The sequence below is a fragment of the Oxyura jamaicensis genome, chromosome 3 (assembly GCF_011077185.1).
Source record: "Oxyura jamaicensis isolate SHBP4307 breed ruddy duck chromosome 3, BPBGC_Ojam_1.0, whole genome shotgun sequence".
In the NCBI taxonomy this organism is placed as follows: Eukaryota; Metazoa; Chordata; class Aves; order Anseriformes; family Anatidae; genus Oxyura; species Oxyura jamaicensis.
In genome coordinates this window covers 53,349,361-53,368,930 of record NC_048895.1, presented here as the reverse complement: position 1 = coordinate 53,368,930, position 19,570 = coordinate 53,349,361, and the positions used below count along the sequence as shown (strand labels likewise).

The 19,570-nt window shown below is 40.8% G+C and overlaps 1 protein-coding gene across 4 annotated transcripts in view; it reads right to left on the bottom strand.

Moving 5' to 3' along the window:
* SCAF8 (SR-related CTD associated factor 8) overlaps positions 1–6,599 on the bottom strand; it is a 92,303-nt gene extending 85,704 nt beyond the window's left edge. For 2 of the 4 annotated variants that reach the window (XM_035322346.1, XM_035322347.1), the window contains exon 1: positions 6,218–6,599. In XM_035322346.1, the coding sequence (XP_035178237.1) occupies positions 6,218–6,247 (30 nt within the window). In that variant the 5' untranslated portion in view covers positions 6,248–6,599. The remainder of the gene's footprint in view (positions 1–6,217) is intronic. The other 2 variants (XM_035322345.1, XM_035322348.1) reach the window with 1 other exon arrangement.
* Positions 6,600–19,570: the final 12,971 nt, after the last annotated feature.

Sequence of the window (19,570 nt, the reverse complement as noted above, 5' to 3'; positions counted from 1 at the left end):
AAGCTATGCTACAAGAACAAGGACTAATATTGTTTATGGAGTTCAAAGCCAAGCTGACCTCTGGATGCACACGTGAGCACACAATTACATACCATTGTGCCAGGCCTCACAATGGGGTTGCACCAGTGTTTGCTAAGGCCAGGAATGCAGGCCCTAACCAAGGCTGAGTCAGCCACTCGGGAGACAAATTTCTCAGCCACTGTCCAGAGATGGACCAATTTTAGACAAAGAAAAAAATAGGCCTCCTCCTAAGTGAAAAATTCATCATGAAAATAGTCAAATGTCCGGACCTCATTCAAAGACGTGTTTTATCAAATATCCTTGTTCTGAAAGTTTCTTGATTTTCTGTAAGAAAGCCATTTGGATTACTAGACTTCACTTTACAACTGCCAGAGGAAAACAGACTGCTGATGGCAAACTCTAATAAGACTCAAGATAATTTCAAGTACTTTGCAAAAGATTGTAGCCCCAGGCATGGTCTTAGTGAGCATGTAAAAAAAAAAAAAAAATTAAAGGAACTGTAGTCATGAGAGTTCAGAAGTGCATTTGTGTTCAACTGCAAAATGGTTTGCTGTGCTCTAAATGAACAGCAAACAGGACTTGGAACTACTTGGTCACAACCCAGCAGCATTAGCAGAAGCCAGAGGTCTACATTACCACCTTCCACCTCCCTGAAGCATACAGGGATCTAATCTAGACCAGGGTTTAAGAAGAAATCTAAAGTATATGCATAGAAGGCAGAAAAATAATCAAGGTCTGCCCTACGCTACTTCACAAAAGATGTGAGGTCCTTGAGCAATATATGCAGAAAAGAAAGCTAACATTTGGGGCCTTTAACACATCCTCGCATGATCATTTACAAGGCCAGAACTCAGGATTCTGTGACTGGAGAAACGCTAAGATCAGATCAGGTTTTGAAAACGAGATATTAAGACTGTAAATATTTATTCAGCACACATGGAGACGTTTAATCAGGTGAACATCAATTTCATATTTACTACGTCCTGATGAGCAAAGTGATTTCTGTCCATACACACCTTCAACAAAAAGGTGAATAGGTCAGCTCTTGCTGGGAAGCAACTTGGTGAAATATTTACATTTCACCGGTATTGCTCTTCAAATCCCTGACAGCAAAAGTTAAATCATCAATCTTTTAAATATTTTTCTGTATCTTAAGGAAATTTATATGATTTCTGCAGATTCAGTGTTTTTTCTCTGAGGTGCAGTATAGGATTATGAAGCAAAACAAAGTTGAACAACTTTTTCACATCCAAGCCGGAGGTTAAGAATGAAAAATGGAGACAACTTTCCAGATGTGTCTATGTGCAGATGCAAATATAGTGGGTTGTTTTTATTATTCTGAAAATTGAGAATAGGAGGTAAAACAAAAGTTTTCATCCTGATTTGCTACAACAAAAGTTATGAATCTCAGGTGATAAATACAGCATCAGATAAACAAAAAGTAAGGAAGCTTCAAATGTAACAGTTGCAGAATTATTCAAAACAGCAGAGGATGTGAAAGCAGGTTGCACTTTTCTACCATGTTAAACTATTAGTGAGAGAGAAAAGGAAACAGACAGGATTTCTCATCTGCTCAGTGGTAAGAATAAACAATCACCACCACAACCACCAACTCTGCAGATGTTTCAGGTGCTTCAGCCACCATGAAATATGCAGCAGGTTCTAAGAAATAACTTGCCCTGGAGTAGATAACATGCCCTTTCACTGTTCCTCATTCACAACTGCTAGTATCACTACTTGCACTAATCAAAGCCCTGGCTCTTCTTTTCAAAGAGAATCCTTTTTATCACTTTCCCCAGCTATTCAGCATCAATCTCTATTTAGCATCTTTATGAGGCATACCATTTAGCTTTTTTTAGCATCAACTGGCATTCTTTTGTGAAAAAGCTGCCTTAGTGATTTTTAGAATTTGCCATTTAAATAAAGTATTCTAAAATAGAAGAACTGATTTACACTTCTGTACTTTCACACACCTATATTCTCCAACAGGTAATTAAAATGTGGGTTATTTCCAAGGGGCACATTCTGAACTGTTCCCCGCTGTCACCATTGCTCCCATTTCTGAACTGTTCTCCAGTCCAGCTAACTGAATTGTTCCTCGCTGCCACCCACAACATACCCTCTAAAGAAACCTCATGGTAAAGGTGACCAACAGACAATTAAGTTAAATTGAGTATATTTACATTTAACTGCATCACCAGCAAATGATCAGTGACTGCTACGCTCATGCCACTGACAAACTTCAGAGGCAGCAGTTAACCCAAACGTAACGATGATTTTACATATCTCTTCCTCTCATCTTACATGGCTCTCACAACCATTCTGCACACCAAGAGCTCACTTTATGATGACCTATGTGCAGACAGACACTTTCATTGCTAATAACAGCCGAAGTCCAGTCTAACAATTCTGTGCACGTTTTAATTGTGGCTTTTTTACCTAGAAGACACTTAGATTAACAAGAAAAAAGGCTCAGGAACCCATATTGCTCTTTATGCAAAGTATAATCACCGCCTTAATTTTAGAGTGCTTTGTGTGCATCCTCCCCTTCAAACACTTCCATGATACTTATTTTCCATTCAATCCACTTGCATATAAAAAAGACCAATACCCTACTGTACAGAGAAGTTTCTTCTTCTTGGTGTCTGCATCAGGGAGAAGATTTGTCTTCTCCTTTTTATTTTTTTTCCCTCTAAATATACAGTTTCCCTTTTAAAAATTGCATCTTTGATGTCAGGAATACATTGTGCTGCTTCAAGACTAGAAATGCATAGAAGATGCAGCTAATGTGGCTAAAAAGTATTACTTCAAATATCCAGTTTATATTGTATTTAAAACTATTCTGTAATCTCTGCTTTCCGTAAATTAAATCTCAATATTGCATGAAAACTCTGGAGTATAGCACCCCCAAACAATTTCCGGCACAGTATCTGAAACTGATTTGAGAATGGCTAGCTCTGAAGCTGACAGTAAGGCTTTAACACTGAACTATATAACAAATATTAGCTTTTAATTACTTAAGTTTGCAATTAAACCACTATCATCCTCGTGCTGGCACTCTGCAAGAAAGCATGCTTGTCTCTAGTCCATTTGAATTCTTTTTAAGAAAATACCTTTTAAGGAAGGTATAAAGAATTTGAAACATTTAAACCATTTTCTTCTGTTCAGACCTGTTCTTGACTTTGATGTTGTACTTTTCAGAAGCAGCTTAGCTGCTTCTGAACTGAGACTTGGAAGAAAAGGTTCTGCAGTGGCTAAACTTTAGAATTTCAACTGTAGCAAATGATAAACTGTGCAGTATAAAACACTAGCAAATAATGGTATACCAAGTCAGTTGTATAATATTGTATTTTTTACTCAAAGGTAAAGTATCAACTATTGCAATATAACCATACTGAGCATGTTTTACTTGTCAGTGTGATTATTTCTCATCTTCAAATTTACCTTTCCCGAGACTTTAAATGTTAGAGCTAATTTTATATACACAATTAGGCATAGCACTGACAATGCCAAGTATCATCACTGGACACGGAACAATTTTCTGCAACAGCAGGCATTACTTCCAGTACTCGGCATTCAAGGAAACTTGAGATTTCTTTCTAAACAAATTAATGACCGCTCTATGCTAATCACTTCCATTGTGCCTACTGTATAGGACAGCTATAATATGGGATCTTGCTCAGTTTACACATACACTTGGAGCAATCTACACTATCTAGATGGACAGCTGTCTTTATTTTAGCTTTATTGCAGAATCCAAACACAACTCCTTCCCTGAAAAGCAAGAAACAAACAGTAGAAGTACCTACACCGCAGATTTAAGCATTTAAATGTATTTGGAATGTTCCTTCTAAAGCATTACCTAGATTTCACCAGTAAATTACATAAACTACATCAACTACTGTAAAATTGTTAACTGAATGCAAACTGCATAAGAGAAGGCATGCTAAAAGGTGATTTTATTTTTTTCCCTACAAATTTAGCCTATCCCATCTGCTGCTAAATTTAATCTACATCTATTTTAAGCCCCAAATCCCTAGAATGGAATTTTGACGTCATTTTACAGTATAACATGACCCTAAAACATCATATAAACAAAGAAAAGGGATTTTAGAAATGAAGTAAATTTATCAAAAGTATTTAGGTATAGTGCAGACCACAACCTTTGTACTTAGCCACTTTAGCTATTTAAAATATTTATTAGCCATATTCACAGTTCTAAAATGCAATATGTGCATACATCAGTAAGACCAGAAACAACTACAAAAAGCTGAGATAAAATCAAGTTCTCCCCTGGATACAGGGGTGTTGGAGTGGCTAGTAATTTTACTTTAATTTAAATTAGTAATTTAAATGTATTTGGAATGTTCCTTCTAAAGCATTACCTAGATTTCACCAGTAAATTACATAAACTACATCAACTACTGTAAAATTGTAAAAAAAACTACTCCATAAACACAGAAAGTTTTGTATCATTTACTTCCAGGATAAGGGTTTTGGTAACAGTATCTTTAAAACCTTCCTGCATGTGCATACATAAGACCTACGTTAAACCAAAACAGAAAGAAATCATAAAAGCAAGTCTAATCATAGATGCTGTCTATTAACGCCATAGGAAAAAAAAATTAAAATATCATAACTTCATCTTCTGTGTTTTCTTTTTCAACAATCCAAAGCATACTTTTTTCCAAGCATTTAAAAGATTTAAGGAACATTCTAAAGCTCTCCTCTTCAGTATGGTTTTCACCCTACATCTTCAGAGTTAATCATTTTGACTGCACTTATACCTGAGCACGTAGCAAGTCAGCCAGAAGTTGTTTTCCAATATGGAAGTGAAAACTTTTGCTCACACGAGCAAGTATACATAAGAGAAAGGTTCTAATCTGTTTACTCTCTTCTGTTCTTGTGAACAGACTTTTCCCTACTTAAGAATATAGTAGGTAAGCGAATTCAAAAATAAAAAGAAAATAAACAGTTGGTAGATATCTTTCAACAACAGTTTGTTATCTTTCTTTTAGCGGTCACTGTGATTCTTCCACTTAAATTCAAATTACACTATACACGATACCTAGAATTGTATATCGGTTATGGCTACTCAACTGCTACTGAGTTATAAGGAAGTACCTGCTTGTTTAAAAACCTGTAAAAAATTGTGTTTTGGTTTATAGAAATAATAGGGTTAGCATATTAGCACATTACTTCCCTAAAAAAAAAAAAAAATAATAAAAATAACCATTTAATAAAATGAAATAACATTGTATTCCTTTAAGTTGTTAAAACAATGTCACTAGTATGCTGGGGGTAGAGAGGGAGGGTAGCCTGGAGCTCCCATACTGGGCAGTGTGCAGAAGTATACATTGTAGTCAGAACTGATACTTTCTACATTTAATATACAAGTCCAATAAGTAAGTCCAGTTTCCTATGGCATATGACCTAGGAGGTGTTTGTTTCCTTGTTCTCCCCTCAACTTTCTCAGGTAAGCGATACAAACTCCTGTGGTGAAGAGGAACGAACCGGTTGTCACAGGAGCGGCCTCGCGATAACAGAAATATTAACCAGGGGCACGGAGAGCAGCCCCACGCCGTGTCACTACCTGGCTGGCGAGGGGGTGTTTGTCGCCCTGGCGTGCCATTCCCGGCGATGCGGCTCGCAGCGCTGAGGTGCAGCACGCCAGCTCGGTGCCAGGCGCGCAGGGACGCCTGCTGCCGCCCCGACCTCTCTGAGCACGCTCCTTCCGACCACCCAGGCGAGCCTCCGGGCCCCCCCTTCCCCATATTTCAACGAGGCAGCTCCGGGAGGTGGGGAGAGAGAGAGACCGATGGCGGCTGGAGGGGGCCGCGGGCGAGGGGAGCCCCCCGGGGGGCGGGAAGGAGGCCTCCCCCGCTCCATCCTCTCCCCCCTTTTTCCTCCCCCCGCTCCCCGCAGGCTGTCAGCAGCCCTCTCCCGCCCGGCGCGGGCTGGAAGCCCCCGGGGAGCGCTCCCCCGCCCCGCCCCAGCCCGGGCCGACCTTCCCGGGGCGGAGGCCGCTCCGCCACCGCCTCTACCCCTGCCCCCGGCCGGGGCTGCGCGGCCCCGGCCCCTTCCCCAGCCGCCGCCCGGCGCCCGCTCCCCTGCCCGTGCCCGCCCCCTCCCCGCGGCGAGGCGCCGGGCCCCGCGGCCCCGCCCGCTCCCCGAGCCCGGCGAGGGGGTCACACACCTCGCTGTTAAAGGCTTTCACGGCCTCCATGTCGCGGCGGAGAAGGGGGCCGGGCGGCTTCTCTCCGCTGATGGCGGCCGGGAGGGGGCTAAGCCTCGCTCGGTGCGTGCGTGCGCGCCCGCCTCAGGAGCCGCCGGGCCTCCTCGCCATGGCGGCTGGCGCAGCAGGGCCGCGGGCCCGGCTCCTTCCCGGCTCCTCCCGGCCTCCGAGCCCCGCTCCCCACCCGGCGGCGGCGCCCGCGTCCCGTCCCCCGCCGGGCTCCGCTGGGCCGCGCCGGGAGGCGATGGAGGAACAAGGCGCAGCGGCTGCGGCGCGGGCGCCAATATGGCGGACGCGCGGGGGCTCCTGGCAGCGCAGCTCCCAGACGAGCCGAGAGCGGCGCGGGCGGCCACAGCGCCGCCTGCCGGGCAGCGCCCGACACACCGGGCCGCCGCCGCCGCCACCGGGCCCGCCTCCCCGCCGCCCCGCGGCCACCCGGCGGCTCCGCCTCACGGCCACCCGCCGGCCGCGACGCTGAGGAAGGGACGGAGGGAGGCAGGCGGCCTCACCGCCGGGCTCTCGGCCCTGACGGCTCCCGCTGAAGCACCGCGGGAAGCCGTGAGGCACAAAACAGAGAGATAATGAGGGAAAAAGAGACCCAGCCCCGCCGGCCCCCAGCCCCCCGATCCGTCCCTCAGCGGGAACTCACCTTCAGCAGCAGTTGAGGCGTTCTCAGCACAGAGCCTCAGGAGCCTTTCCCCAGAGCTCAGTTATGTCCTTTAGCCCTGCGGACACGGCAGTGCTGTGGCAGAGCAAATTCAGGTCTGACCTGTGCTTATTCCCTGGCCAGGACTCCAGGCTGCTCTCCAGATCACCCACACCCTCCTGCCCTCAGGAGCTCCCCTCAGAGCCGAGGCACAAAGGCTCTCCATGACCCATTAACACTCCTGCCAAAGGACATCAGGGGCTTACAGACCAAGGAGAGCTTTACTTGACAAACGAGGTAACTTAGGTAACTTAAAGTAAACCCAGAATTTGAAGTAGACTTGTAGTGTTATGGACCTGCCCTTACAGAACTGCAAATAAAGAGATTAAGTCCTGTAACGGAGTTGGGAGTCTTCCCCAAAAGGTTCACCACTAAGGGAAGAAGCCCATCTCCAGAAACAATGCAAGAACAGGCCACAACGAGGGTCAAGAGGTTAGAGCAGATGCCCCGTTCTGAAAAGATGGGAGGGATCAGAGTAGGGAACTGAGAGCCTCAAGCCAGGGATGGCAGCTGGTAGCAGCCAGCATCCACAAAGAGAAATGCCTGAATAAGGTGCCTTAACATTTTTTCATTATTTTGAAATAATTGAGCCTCTGTTTCAGAGGTTAACAGCAGGCCAAGGAGTGGTCTTAAATTAAAGCAGGGGAGATTCTGACACAACAGAAGGAAAACCTTTTTCATTGTGAAGATGGTCAAGCAGTGGAACATGTTCCCCAGACAACAAGGTCTTTGCCCCTCTTTCCCCTCCTCACCTCCCCCATGGGAGTTAAGAGTAAATAAAATGTTCGAACTGTTGTAGGGGCTTTGTGGGAAATTGCATGGGATTTTTTATATTGCAACAGTAACTGGTAAAACTATTACCTTTGTACTCCTTCAGTTACAAACTATCCTCCAGTATCTGGTAGCTTTCCTTTTGAGTGAAACTGAAGCAAGTCTTGCTTTGCCTATGAAAATGGGTGGAATACCACACTGGGTAGGAAAACATTTTACCAAAACTATTTTGAAACTGACCTCAAAGTGACCAAAAACTTCCATGTGATTGCTCTTATGGAATATTTATTCCAATAGCCTAAGTTCCTCCAGTGAAGGAAAGGGAAGAATAAGTAAAGGAGTAATCAGAGAAGGAAGGGTAGTATTTACACTTTAAGATATATTAATGAACGCTTGGCTTCTGATGTGCAGAGCCTGAATTCGAAGTGAAAGAGTTAGCTATCATCCAAGAATAAGAAATGGGTTATGTGTCTCTGAGCATAACACTAAGTGTTCTAAATTAAGCAAGCATACAAATGAAGTAATATCAAAAACAGTGCAGGGAAATGGTTCATTCTGGGCAAGGCCACCTTGCTCCATGAGACTGTCTAATTTAATGACTTATAGTATTACTCATAACACACCAGAGTCGGGAGGTTTCTCATCTCGTTCTGGATGAGAATGAGTGACAGCTTGCTGCACAATGCAGGATTTCTTCAATTCTGATGCTTTGTGCAACTACTGAAACTCAACCTGAACATTTTCAATTTCACAAATAAGATCACGCTTTTCAACATGATGAATTATACGTAAGATTCACAATGGTGGGGTATGCTTCCTGTTTGGGTACAAACACAGCTTTGCAATTATGACAGAAAATCAAGACTGACAAGATCTTTAATCTGACATGATCTGAGTTTTTCATGAGATAGGTATGACCTCCTTTTTCCTACTTCTGTCAAGTAGAAATGCAGAGCCAATAGAACAAACAAGTGTCACACATACAGATGCCCTTAAAAAGCCCTCCAAGTGAACAATTCTGTGCTGTTTCCTCTCACCTTTTAGATTAACAACCAACATACAAGTGTCAGGAGAGAGAGCTGGTGTTCACATAGACACAGAAAAGCAGATCTGTTATTAGCCACTTGCAGCTTAAATTAAGAGAATGATACTGTTTTCTTAGCAACAAATTCTCACCACACTTGGTTTTTAAGACATCTAAGTCATCAAAAACAAGCCATTCTGCATGTACACTTGCCATTCCCTATTTTTTTCCCAGCATGTTTTCAAAGACCTGCTTACTATTTTGACTGAACATTAGCACATTCTTCTTTGTCCTTTATCACTAACTACCTCATTGTCATCATTCATTTGCATTTCTAGTTGCCACTACTCCTCCTCTACCACCATTTTAGATGTTCTTAATTTATAACTAGAGGCATCAGAACATTCTTCATTGAACTTTTACTGAATTTGTTACCTACAGGTTCTCATGAGGGCCTTTTTTTAAAAAACAAACAAACAAACAAAAAAACACACATGAATTTTAAAGACTGTAAAAGAAATTCTGAACCACCAGATTTGTAACCATGTGCTGTTTGTGATAGCCTGGTTAATGGGCATCCCAGTCCATTTACTGTCCAGTAACTTCAGGTCAGGCTTGACTTACTGAAAGCATTTTGCGCTTGTCTTAGCTCAGGATCAGACTCTAGTCATTACACCACAGAAATCGCTTCAAAAATTACTCCATTGGAAAAAATGCTTTCAAAGACAATTCAGGCTTTAATTTACAGGCCAGCTTCAGAGCTCAGATACACACCTTAGATCTATACTGATTTCAAATGAATTGTGGAAAGCAGAAGGCTTAGAAATTACTCCCAGCAACACTTCTCAGACTTTATTGTAGGTCTGGATAACTTGATGCAATTGTGCTGACAATGTAATTCAGGCTTACAGTGCTATCTCCAACATTGCTAAAATAAGCTCAGCTAGAAAATGTTTCCTAATGATTTCTTGTTCTACACAGGGTTCTAATCCTCAACTTCAAACTTCATACTGTGTTGTATGTGTATAATTACAAGGTAGAATGATGACCGTTTCTTACGGCTGCATAGCCAACATTTAGTTCTGCTCCTAACAAGACATTTCTTTCAAAGTAAAGGTTAGCCAATGGTTTTGCAGTAGCAGTTAGAGCATGCTTATCTGATTTTAATGAAACAGCAGAATTACAAGGATGGAACATGGAAAATCTTTATGATATCCACTTGCAAACACTGTAAAAGACATGAGAGAAGTTTTCTAGCTAATTCCAGCTACAAGCATATCCATTTTTGAAAGCTCAAACTGAAATAACTATTATATATATTTATATAAAAAAGTATATACTGAAGTCTTCATAAATTAAATTCTGGTGCTAATAAAATAAAGTTTCCAAGGATAAATTTAAGTACTTCAAGGGAAATTCAAGGAGGGTTCATTGATAGTTTTCAGACCTTATAACCAACGTAAGACTGCATACTTAGCGCAGTGCTGTTTGTAGAGAAACAAGCCAAATGAGGGCGGGGCTAAAAAACCTCAAGTGACAACATGAAAGATGACTGATGAATGAAACTTTTTAATCTTAAAAAAATGTTTATCTGCTAGCTCATGTGCCTTCTGAAATACAGGCTGACAACTAGAAGCATCAGTTCTTGACCAATAATTTGGATTGTTCCTTCATATTATCTTATGTCTTCTCTCATGCCTGCATGTACCAAATCTCCAGTATGCAGCCATTACTTTGCAAAACCATAATTTTTTCTCCCAGTCTGCTGAGACAATCTTATTTGGTTTTACAGAGCATGACAGAAATGAACACAATACACTAAGAGCCATTTCCATAATTTTTCTATCATTCCAAACACTCAATGTCAGGAAATTTTAATATTTTGGTTCAAGCCTATTATTTGCTTTAAGATTAATAAATGAAACCTAAGCTATCACACATAGTATCTTAAGCTACAGAGACATGAAATCAAAATTTCAGTCAGCTTAGGATCACATTTTCTGTCAAAAGCATAAAATATCAGTCAAATATAAAATCAGCATGCAGATTTTATAGGCATGTCTTTGCTCCAGGAAAATATGGACCTGGACACATTTCTCTCCAGTGGGTGGTCTAGACTCTCACCACACATCTGTATTCTGATAGCTACCAAAAATCATATATAGAAAACTAGAAGTGAAGGAATAGCCAAGGTTTACTTTCTATTGACTGGATCTGTCTGCAACACCTAATTAATCAACTGCTGACAAAATATGTTCTTATGCTTGAAGAAAAAAGTCCCAAGAGATGAAGCAGATGAAGTATGCAGTCTTATCACACTGACACTTTCCTCATTGTGTTCAGCAGTGCAGCCTGATTTTCCTGTTTCAGAGCTTCTTTTCTGGCAAGTTACGACCTCATTACAGTCATATCAATTTCATATTTTTATCTAAACAGATGGAGTTCTCGTCTCTTTCATTACCTTTCGGTAAACAATAACTCCAGTTAGATGGTGAAATAAAAGATCTTCTATCACTTACTTGCTCTATTAGATCTCGGACAGCAAAACTGAGTTCATTAGCAATTCACACAGCACTAGAAGAGACCAGAAGTCAATGGCAGCACAGTCCAAGCAGCAGAGTACTGAGACACATGGAGAAATTAATCTGTTTCCTTCAAAAATACATGCCTGTGCTTTGGACAGATCAATCAATGAAATCTTTGCACTGGAAAAGTTAAATGGAAACTAGCAGGATAAAGAGGATAACAGGTACACACACAAGGGGTACCAGCATAAAAGACCAAGGATTTCAAGACAACCACCACCACTTTACCCAGGGGTGGTAAGAAAATGACTGGCTACTTATGGAAGTTATAGATACGCTTTATCCTTTTTATATTCCCATTCCAATGTGCTTACTGAAAGTGTACACTAGAATGACAATATTTGCAATCTGCAGTATTAACAATCTTGAAATAATATATATTCACAGCATGGCAGTTAGCTATGTGTCAACACAGATTTCTCTCCATATGCCCTAAAAATAATTTAATTAAGGCTTATATGATTGGGATAAAACAAACAACAACAAAAACTACAGAAGCTCTTGAGCATGCTCAAACTCTCCATGAGGAAAGGATTGTGCTTCTTGAATCTACACTATGAGTACATTTCAAGCGAGGCATGAGCATTTGCTTACTGTTTTCACCATTAGCTTGACCATCTCCACAACCAGTAGGTCAGAATTAAACTAAAGGTATATCAGCAGATTCTTTCTTTTCCAGTAAGATTCTTTTTTTCTTACTTTCTCTCTTTTTTTTTTTTTAAAAAAAAAATAATCAATACAAGACTAACAAAAATGATTTGGAAACCCTATCCAGGAAAGGATTTCATTACGCAGTTACGATTACTTCCAACACTCTTAACTTGATGCTTATTTTTGTCTCTATACATATATTTATCAATATAGTTTAGCTCTTTATTATGAAAGACAGTGAGAAACTGGCAAACTGGCACACTATAAGCACTGCAGGGCTCTGCAAAACACCACCTAAACTACAGCACAGGCAGCACTGAGTCAGAGCTACTGAATTCAGCCAGGTTGAGCTGATACATGCACAGTTACTCAGGTGTGACAGCTCTACAGTTCCCAAACTCTTGCAGTTTCCAAGGGGAAATCTGCTTGTCTCACACATCCAAACTACTCAGCTCTCCAGATCCATAACCCTGGATTCAGAATTTAACTCAGGATGACAACAGAACTGGGATTTGGCTAGCTCAGGTCCAGCAAAACATAGCAGTAATGTTTCTAGGTAACAAATCTTTACATTTGTTAAGCAGAAAAACAAGAAAATACTTTCAAGATCTGAGCAGTCCCCAAAACAATCTAGCTAAACCAGCACAGTACTTCATTTCATTTCTTTCTCTGGCTCCCTTGAAGCTTTGATCTCAGGGAGGAGGCAGCTACCAGAAGAATGCATGCTTTCTAGCAAAAGTGGTGTTCGGAAGGACATTCCCAGCTAGAAGTCATCGCAAGATTTGTGATGGACAGTGTCTGTATGTTGGGGTATAAAAAGTTAAAAGACCTATCATGCCTAATAGCTGGAGGTACCTTCTGAATCTGCAAACAGATCAAGAGTAATTACAGGATGCTGAGTTGCAACAAAGGTTTCTGGTGAACTTCTCCCAGTTTAAAAATCTCACCTCATGGCACTACAGGAGAAGACACTTCCTCCTTCTGCCTCAACCCAAACTTGCTTCCTGGGTCAAAACAGGTCTTGAAAGTAGAAAGCACAGGAACAAGCCACGAAATCATTCATTCTTATGTCCTTCTCTTGAACAATCCTTCTAGGCAGAGAACCAGAAAATTTAACTAAACACTTTTTGGTGAGATCTACACAGTTTTCTGTAAAGTTCAGGGAATTTTTAATTCCCTTGCCACAATACTGAATCAGCCTTTTTTGTTGATACATTGAAACAGGTACAGAATTGCATTTTCCCATGGTAATCTGCTTATCATTTGGAGGGAAAAAAACACTCATTTTGAAATCAATTCACTTTAAGGAAAACACATATTAAGTTGACACAACTTCCTAGTCAAAGATCGTATTTGCCCCATACACAAGCAGTACAGAAGCCACCATTCTGGTTAATCCTGATAACTGCTCTCTTGTGGGTGTTATCCACAGGACCACATACAATATTTGCAATAGCACAGTGCCTTCCAGTACCTGTAACAGTGAAATCTGCTACTTTGCTAGGGACAGAAAGCAAAAGTACACACTCCCTCTGTAGGAAAAGTGGTATTTACATCACGGTACAGTCCCAAACCCTCTGTTTGCTTTAATTTTGTTACAGGACAAGTTGTAATCCAGCTAGCCTGTAGGCAATGTAAAGTAAATACATTTTAGTTACAAAGGATTCCTCGCCATGCTTGATGTCCCTAAGTACTCTCCACCTTCAGCTCTCAGGCTCTTGAAACTTAGACTTTAGGGCATTTTTAACCTTAATGCAAGGTGATAGGTATACAGCAAGTATATCCATTCAGTTCCTTATAAAACTACACATGCGCAGGTGAAAAATTACTGATACAAGAATGTAAACATTGAAAAACTTTATATTTACTTTATAAGGCATGTTTGTACAATAGCAGATAATTGTTTTCTTAGTAACAGGTAGATCTTGCATTAGTCAGAAGATAGGGGATAGGGTATTTAAAAGCTCTTTTTTGTCTGTTTTTTTTATAAGATTTTGTAACAGCTAACTGGATTGTTGACTCAAAGATTTTTGACAAGAAACACAGCAGCAATCACCTTGCCAAGCTTGATATTTTATAACAGACACTCATTAAGGTCAAGCCTCAAGGAGCTAATACTGCCATGAACTCACTCCTTAACCTAAAGGTTACTCTGCCTGGGTGATGGCACTACTACGGGAACACAAACATTCAAGAACATTTTGTATCGTCATCAGCTCTGTTCAGACGTGAATGCACTAGCCAAGAACTGCTCTCACGTTAAGCAATAGCTAGAACAAGCAGGAGCCACTCAAGTATTGCTTCATGGTGCGTTCAGAAGGACAGGAGGGCACAGCAGGGCAGGGGCTGGGCGTGCTGGTGGAGCTCCCCAGCAGAGCAGCTAAACAGGATGATACACAACTGCTTTAAAGATACATTTCCCCTATGGAAATAGGAAAAATAAAGCTGATCTCTCCAAGCTGGAGCCCAGCCACTGGGGAATGAACCGTTATGAGCCAGGTGATCCTTCTCAGTCATATGCTTGCTCCGCAGGATTCATAAAACAAGATTATGTCACTTCAAAAGCCCTTACACAAACAGAAACGTGTGTCCTAGCCAGGACCCTGCGCCCACTCATGGTCAAATTCAGCATTTCAGCTCCACATGCATCTAGTCAGGTAGAATTAAACTGACAAGAAGCTAACCTTCTGTTTGCAAAAACAGCATTCCTACGAATATCTGATCTAAACCCACACTTGTTTTACAGAGGTAAGCCTCTGGTTACAGAGATCAGTGAAATACAAGCAGTTGACAGCATAAAGAGATAAAAAGTATAATTTTAATAACTTTTGCCTTACTTTAAGAAAGTTTTCAAATGCAGTCTTGTCTCATTCCTGCTGTATTACAACAGTACAGCAAGAAACACTAGGGTGTGTTTTTATGCCCTCCAGATCAGTTGTACTGAGAGCTGCTCCGGAGGAAAGCCTTCCAAGCCTCAGTCTCCCTGCTACGACACCAGCACTTACCAAAGGCATCCCAGCTCGCCCAAAGGTACATTTACAGCAGCAGTTACCCCTCGGAGGGGAGCAGCCGCAGGTAGGAGGCACCACCACCACCCCCAGGCACCGCCACCCCTCCGAGGCACCACCGCTGCGCTCCGGAGCCGGGCGGCGGCGCCACGGCTCCACCTGGCGGCCCCGAGCGGAGCGGCCCCGGCCAGCGCTGCTCGGTCTGCAGGGAACCACGCTCCCCTTCCTCTCCTTGCACCTGTGCCTTCTATTCCTTCCATCACTGCCTAAATAAACCCCAGCACAAGTAAAAAAAACCACACGCGTCCCCCTCCGACAGCATTTTGGCCTGCTGTCAGTAACCAGGAACTCCCAGCACTCCTTTCCCAAAACATCACAACAAAATTTTGTCAGACTACCTGCTCCTCTTCCCCAGGTGTTGACCCTCCTTCACTCTTGAATCTCCCAAATCAGCACATACTCTCCAAAATACTGCAGCTTTAACAACGCATCTTAAAGTAGATGGGTCAAAATTAATAGGCAAGCTGAGCATGGTTATTTTTCAGAAACTCCTCCTACCCTTCCCTTCCATTTCCCATAGCCAGGAGTGATTAAAAAAAAAAAAACTTATTCTTATATAAAATTTTTACAGTAATAAAGGAATGATTTTAATTGTATACTGGTCTGTTATTCTAATTGTATATGCCACATCAAAACAAAGGCCAGATTATTTCTAAGAGATTTCCGCTTCAACTATAATATTTGTTTGTATTTTCTCAGCTTAGTTATTCCAACTCTAGGTTGTTATGCATTTGCTTTGGTTTAGTAACTAGATTACATCTGGTGTGCTTTGCATGCTGAGGACCAGGATTTGTGAACTCAGCTTTTGCCCAAACACAGTGTTCATAGAGCTCTGCTGAAATAAATGCATGTTGCAATCTACCTGTACTAGAGACACCTTGCATTATTTTCTCCTAGTCTTTTTTAGAGAAATAACTGTAGAATCCTAGATTGGGTTGGGTTGGAAGGGACCTTAAAATTAATTTGGTTCCACCCGCCCCAGCCATGGGCAGGCACACCTCCCACCAGACCAGGCTGCCCAAAGCTGCATGCATCCCGGCCTTGAATCACCTCTGGGGATGGGGCATCCACAGCTTCTCTGGGCAACCTGTGCCAGTGCCTCACCACCCTCTGAGTCAGTAATTTATTTTGAATATATAATCTAAATCTACCCATTTTTAAGGGTAAGGCCATTATCCCTCTTTATACCTTCTGAATCCTTTGAGGTAGCATCAGGTAAAACTGAACCTCTAATATAATGTAACCATTCTGAAACTATACATTAATAAAGTGCATGATAACCACAGGCACAAGGTCTGCCAACTACAGCACCTGTATTTGTTTAATAAGATCTTGCAATGCTGTAATTAAAGCACTGATTCTCCTAAAAGGAAACTGGGCATTAGTACTAATGCTAGCTACTACTAATGCTATCTCGTAGCAAGGTGGCAAATGATGACCTCAGTACAACCAAAACCAATTAGAAATCCCAGTCCTGGATATGCTAAAACCTCAAGCAAGGTTTAGTTGTTGCTAGAAAATTGGCGATAGGAATAAAAATAACAAAATGATAATCATTAATAACAAAAGGTATGTTAGGTATAAGAAAAAAAAACAGGATATTGTCCAAAAATACTTGCAAAATAATTAGATTAACAGTTGCATGTTTAGTGGCTAGTAAAAAGGTAATATATTACAATCAGATCTGCTAGACACACTGTAGCACCAGCAAGGGAAAACTATTTTCAATCTTTCTTCTGAACTGAAATCAGCTGAATAAACTTGAAAGAGAAAAAGTACAAGATGTTTAAATAAACATGTTTGTCTTGTTCCAGAAAGCTGTCAGGGAGAAAAAGAAAAACAGAAAAAAAAACAACCAACATTTAATACAAAATTTGTTCTTAATAAGTCAGTACAGTAATTCCTCCCAAATCTAACATCAAGTTGTCTGCTTGAGCTCACTGACATGAGCAATGAAGTTTTACATAAAGGAGCAAAGGTCCATCCAATTACAGGATCAGGCTCTGCTTAACTATAACTGATGTTGACAATTCCTCAGGACTTCTCTTCAAACCTATTTGACAAAAGGTTGGCTCAACTTGGAAAACAGGGAATCAGCGACAGGCAAAGCTAAAATTCATGCTCCTGTTGCTAGTCAGACTAAAACAAGTAACATCTGTTCCTCTAATAAGGAAGATAGGATAACTACTATTGTACATCATTTCTTTATCAGGAGTTAGATGTAATCCTTAAGATTTTGGCAACTTCTTAGTGCAGTATTTCACACAGAGTTTACCTACCTAGAAATTATTATTATTATTATTTTTTATCTGCTATGACTTTTTACGTGTTCTTCTTTCTGTAAGACTTACATTCAATGTGAAAATTCTGATATTTGAGGGAGACGTGGAGAAGAACAAAAAGAAGAAAAAGTTACAGTAGAGAGACAACTTCAGAAAGCAGATCAATCTTTAACTAGATGTACTTGGAAACAAAAACTAAACTTACATGAAAGTCATATTTTTCAAGTCACTAATTCTGCATTGTTTCCCTCCATAGGCCACTTCTATATAAACTTTACTGTATCAAGTATAGGAATAACAGTGGCGTGCATTAATTTTAGAATTGTTATTGACATGACTAAACTACATAACCTTGAAAGTCATGCATTTTCATTTTAAGTATCATTACCAGCTATGCAGTTCCTCTCCCAAGGCGTGATTCCCAAAACCACAATGTAACATCTTAAGTTTCCAGACTAGCAGAAATTGTAGTTGTACTTCAAACAGTACAGATAATGTTAGGTTTTAAGGGCAGTTCTGAGAAGAAGAGAAATACAACATCAGTTTCTCCATGGAGGTGCATACTATAATTAGACAGGGAGAGAAAAGAGGTGATTTAATATGATCACATGCAAGGAATATAAAAAAGAGTTCTTCAACCTGAGCAAGAAGCATGATTTAAAATAAAATTGAAGCATACAATTAGTAAATATCACTTTTGGAAAAGAGGCATTGCTGCTGTCAACAAAAGTTTTGTTTGGAAGCTATGCCTAAGATGTTAAAAACATAGAGCATGATGATCACGGTGTTCCTGCTAGGCATTACGACCTTCTCCTATTCTCTTTTCTAGCAGTTCTCTGAAAAGGATAAATATTTACCTTTAAGAAAAATATTTCCTAGAATAGGTGAAGCTACTAACTCCCAACATTAACAGATAAACACCACTCTGCAAGGAGTATTTATCCTCTCACACAGCATTTCTTTCTCCCATGACCACAGAAGCATTCACCATGAAATGTGTGGACTAGGAAGGGTGCTCTGGGTGATCCAGAACAAAGGAATTGCAGTACCCCTTTTCTGGGGTGGTAGACACTGGAAAAACTGCACCAAACACTTGATTATAAATACAGTTCACATTAAAAACAAACAAACAAAATCAACAACAACAAAAAAATCAACAAAAAATGTAGAAAAACTCTCTATTATTTTTCTATTCAAAAGCCTTAGCTTTGATATCTAACATACAGAAGTATTTTACCATGGCTGAGGGTAAAATACTTGGAAAAGTATTGAATCTTCTCTATCCACACAAAGCAAAAAGAAAACTATCAGCTTACCTTAGTTCCCCTGAGGGGAAGAAAAAAAAATAAAGAAACCCCTTTTCAGGCTATATGGTTTACATACACAGTAGTATTTTTTTGGGGAGGACAAAACCTTGTAAGTCTTGTGTCCTGCCATTTTTCAGAGCAGAGCTGAAAATATCTGGGTCACTGCCTTGACATCAGTATCAGGTGAAGCCTGTTCCTCACCTCAGACACATGTCTACTGGCAGCACCTGCTTCACCAAAAGCACCTGAAGTACTTCAATCACTTCAGTGATGTCAGTTAGCCACCTCTAATTCATAGGCAAGGGTAGACTTAACTTAACAAAAGTAATTATCTGTCTCTGCTTTAGGGAAAGTACTACTGAACCACAAGCACGCAAACTTTATTAGGTCAGAAGATGCTATGCTGCATGTTAAGTGCTTGTTTAACGTTATTATAGCAGGCTATGGTTCCTCTAGAGCTTTTTTACACAAAGTTCAGCTTTCCCAGCCATAGAAACAACCCCTAGGACAGGACAAAGAGCAGAATTAAGTTATCGCCCATTTTAGTTCCACCAAAACTCTTAAGAGGGATCAGACAATAAGGCAGCAAAGTGCAAGACAAATCCTTTAACAACAGTAGAACTCCTGCTAAAGATATCCTGTGTTTGAAAGATAATTCCAGTTAACATGTTTTAAACCATTCATATATTTATAAATGAATGCTATAATAATGAAGGTAGGTTTTTTTCCACTTACCAGATGTTTTAAAGATATAACTTCATATTAGTCCTTTAGTATTGAGCCATCTAAACAGTAAGTACAACAGCTACCTTGTTTTACAGATTTGTTTTCTAAGTAGCACTATGATTTTTTTTTTTAAAAAAAAACAACACTCAACAACAGATAATAATAATAATAGATAGCTTATTATCTTCATCTGT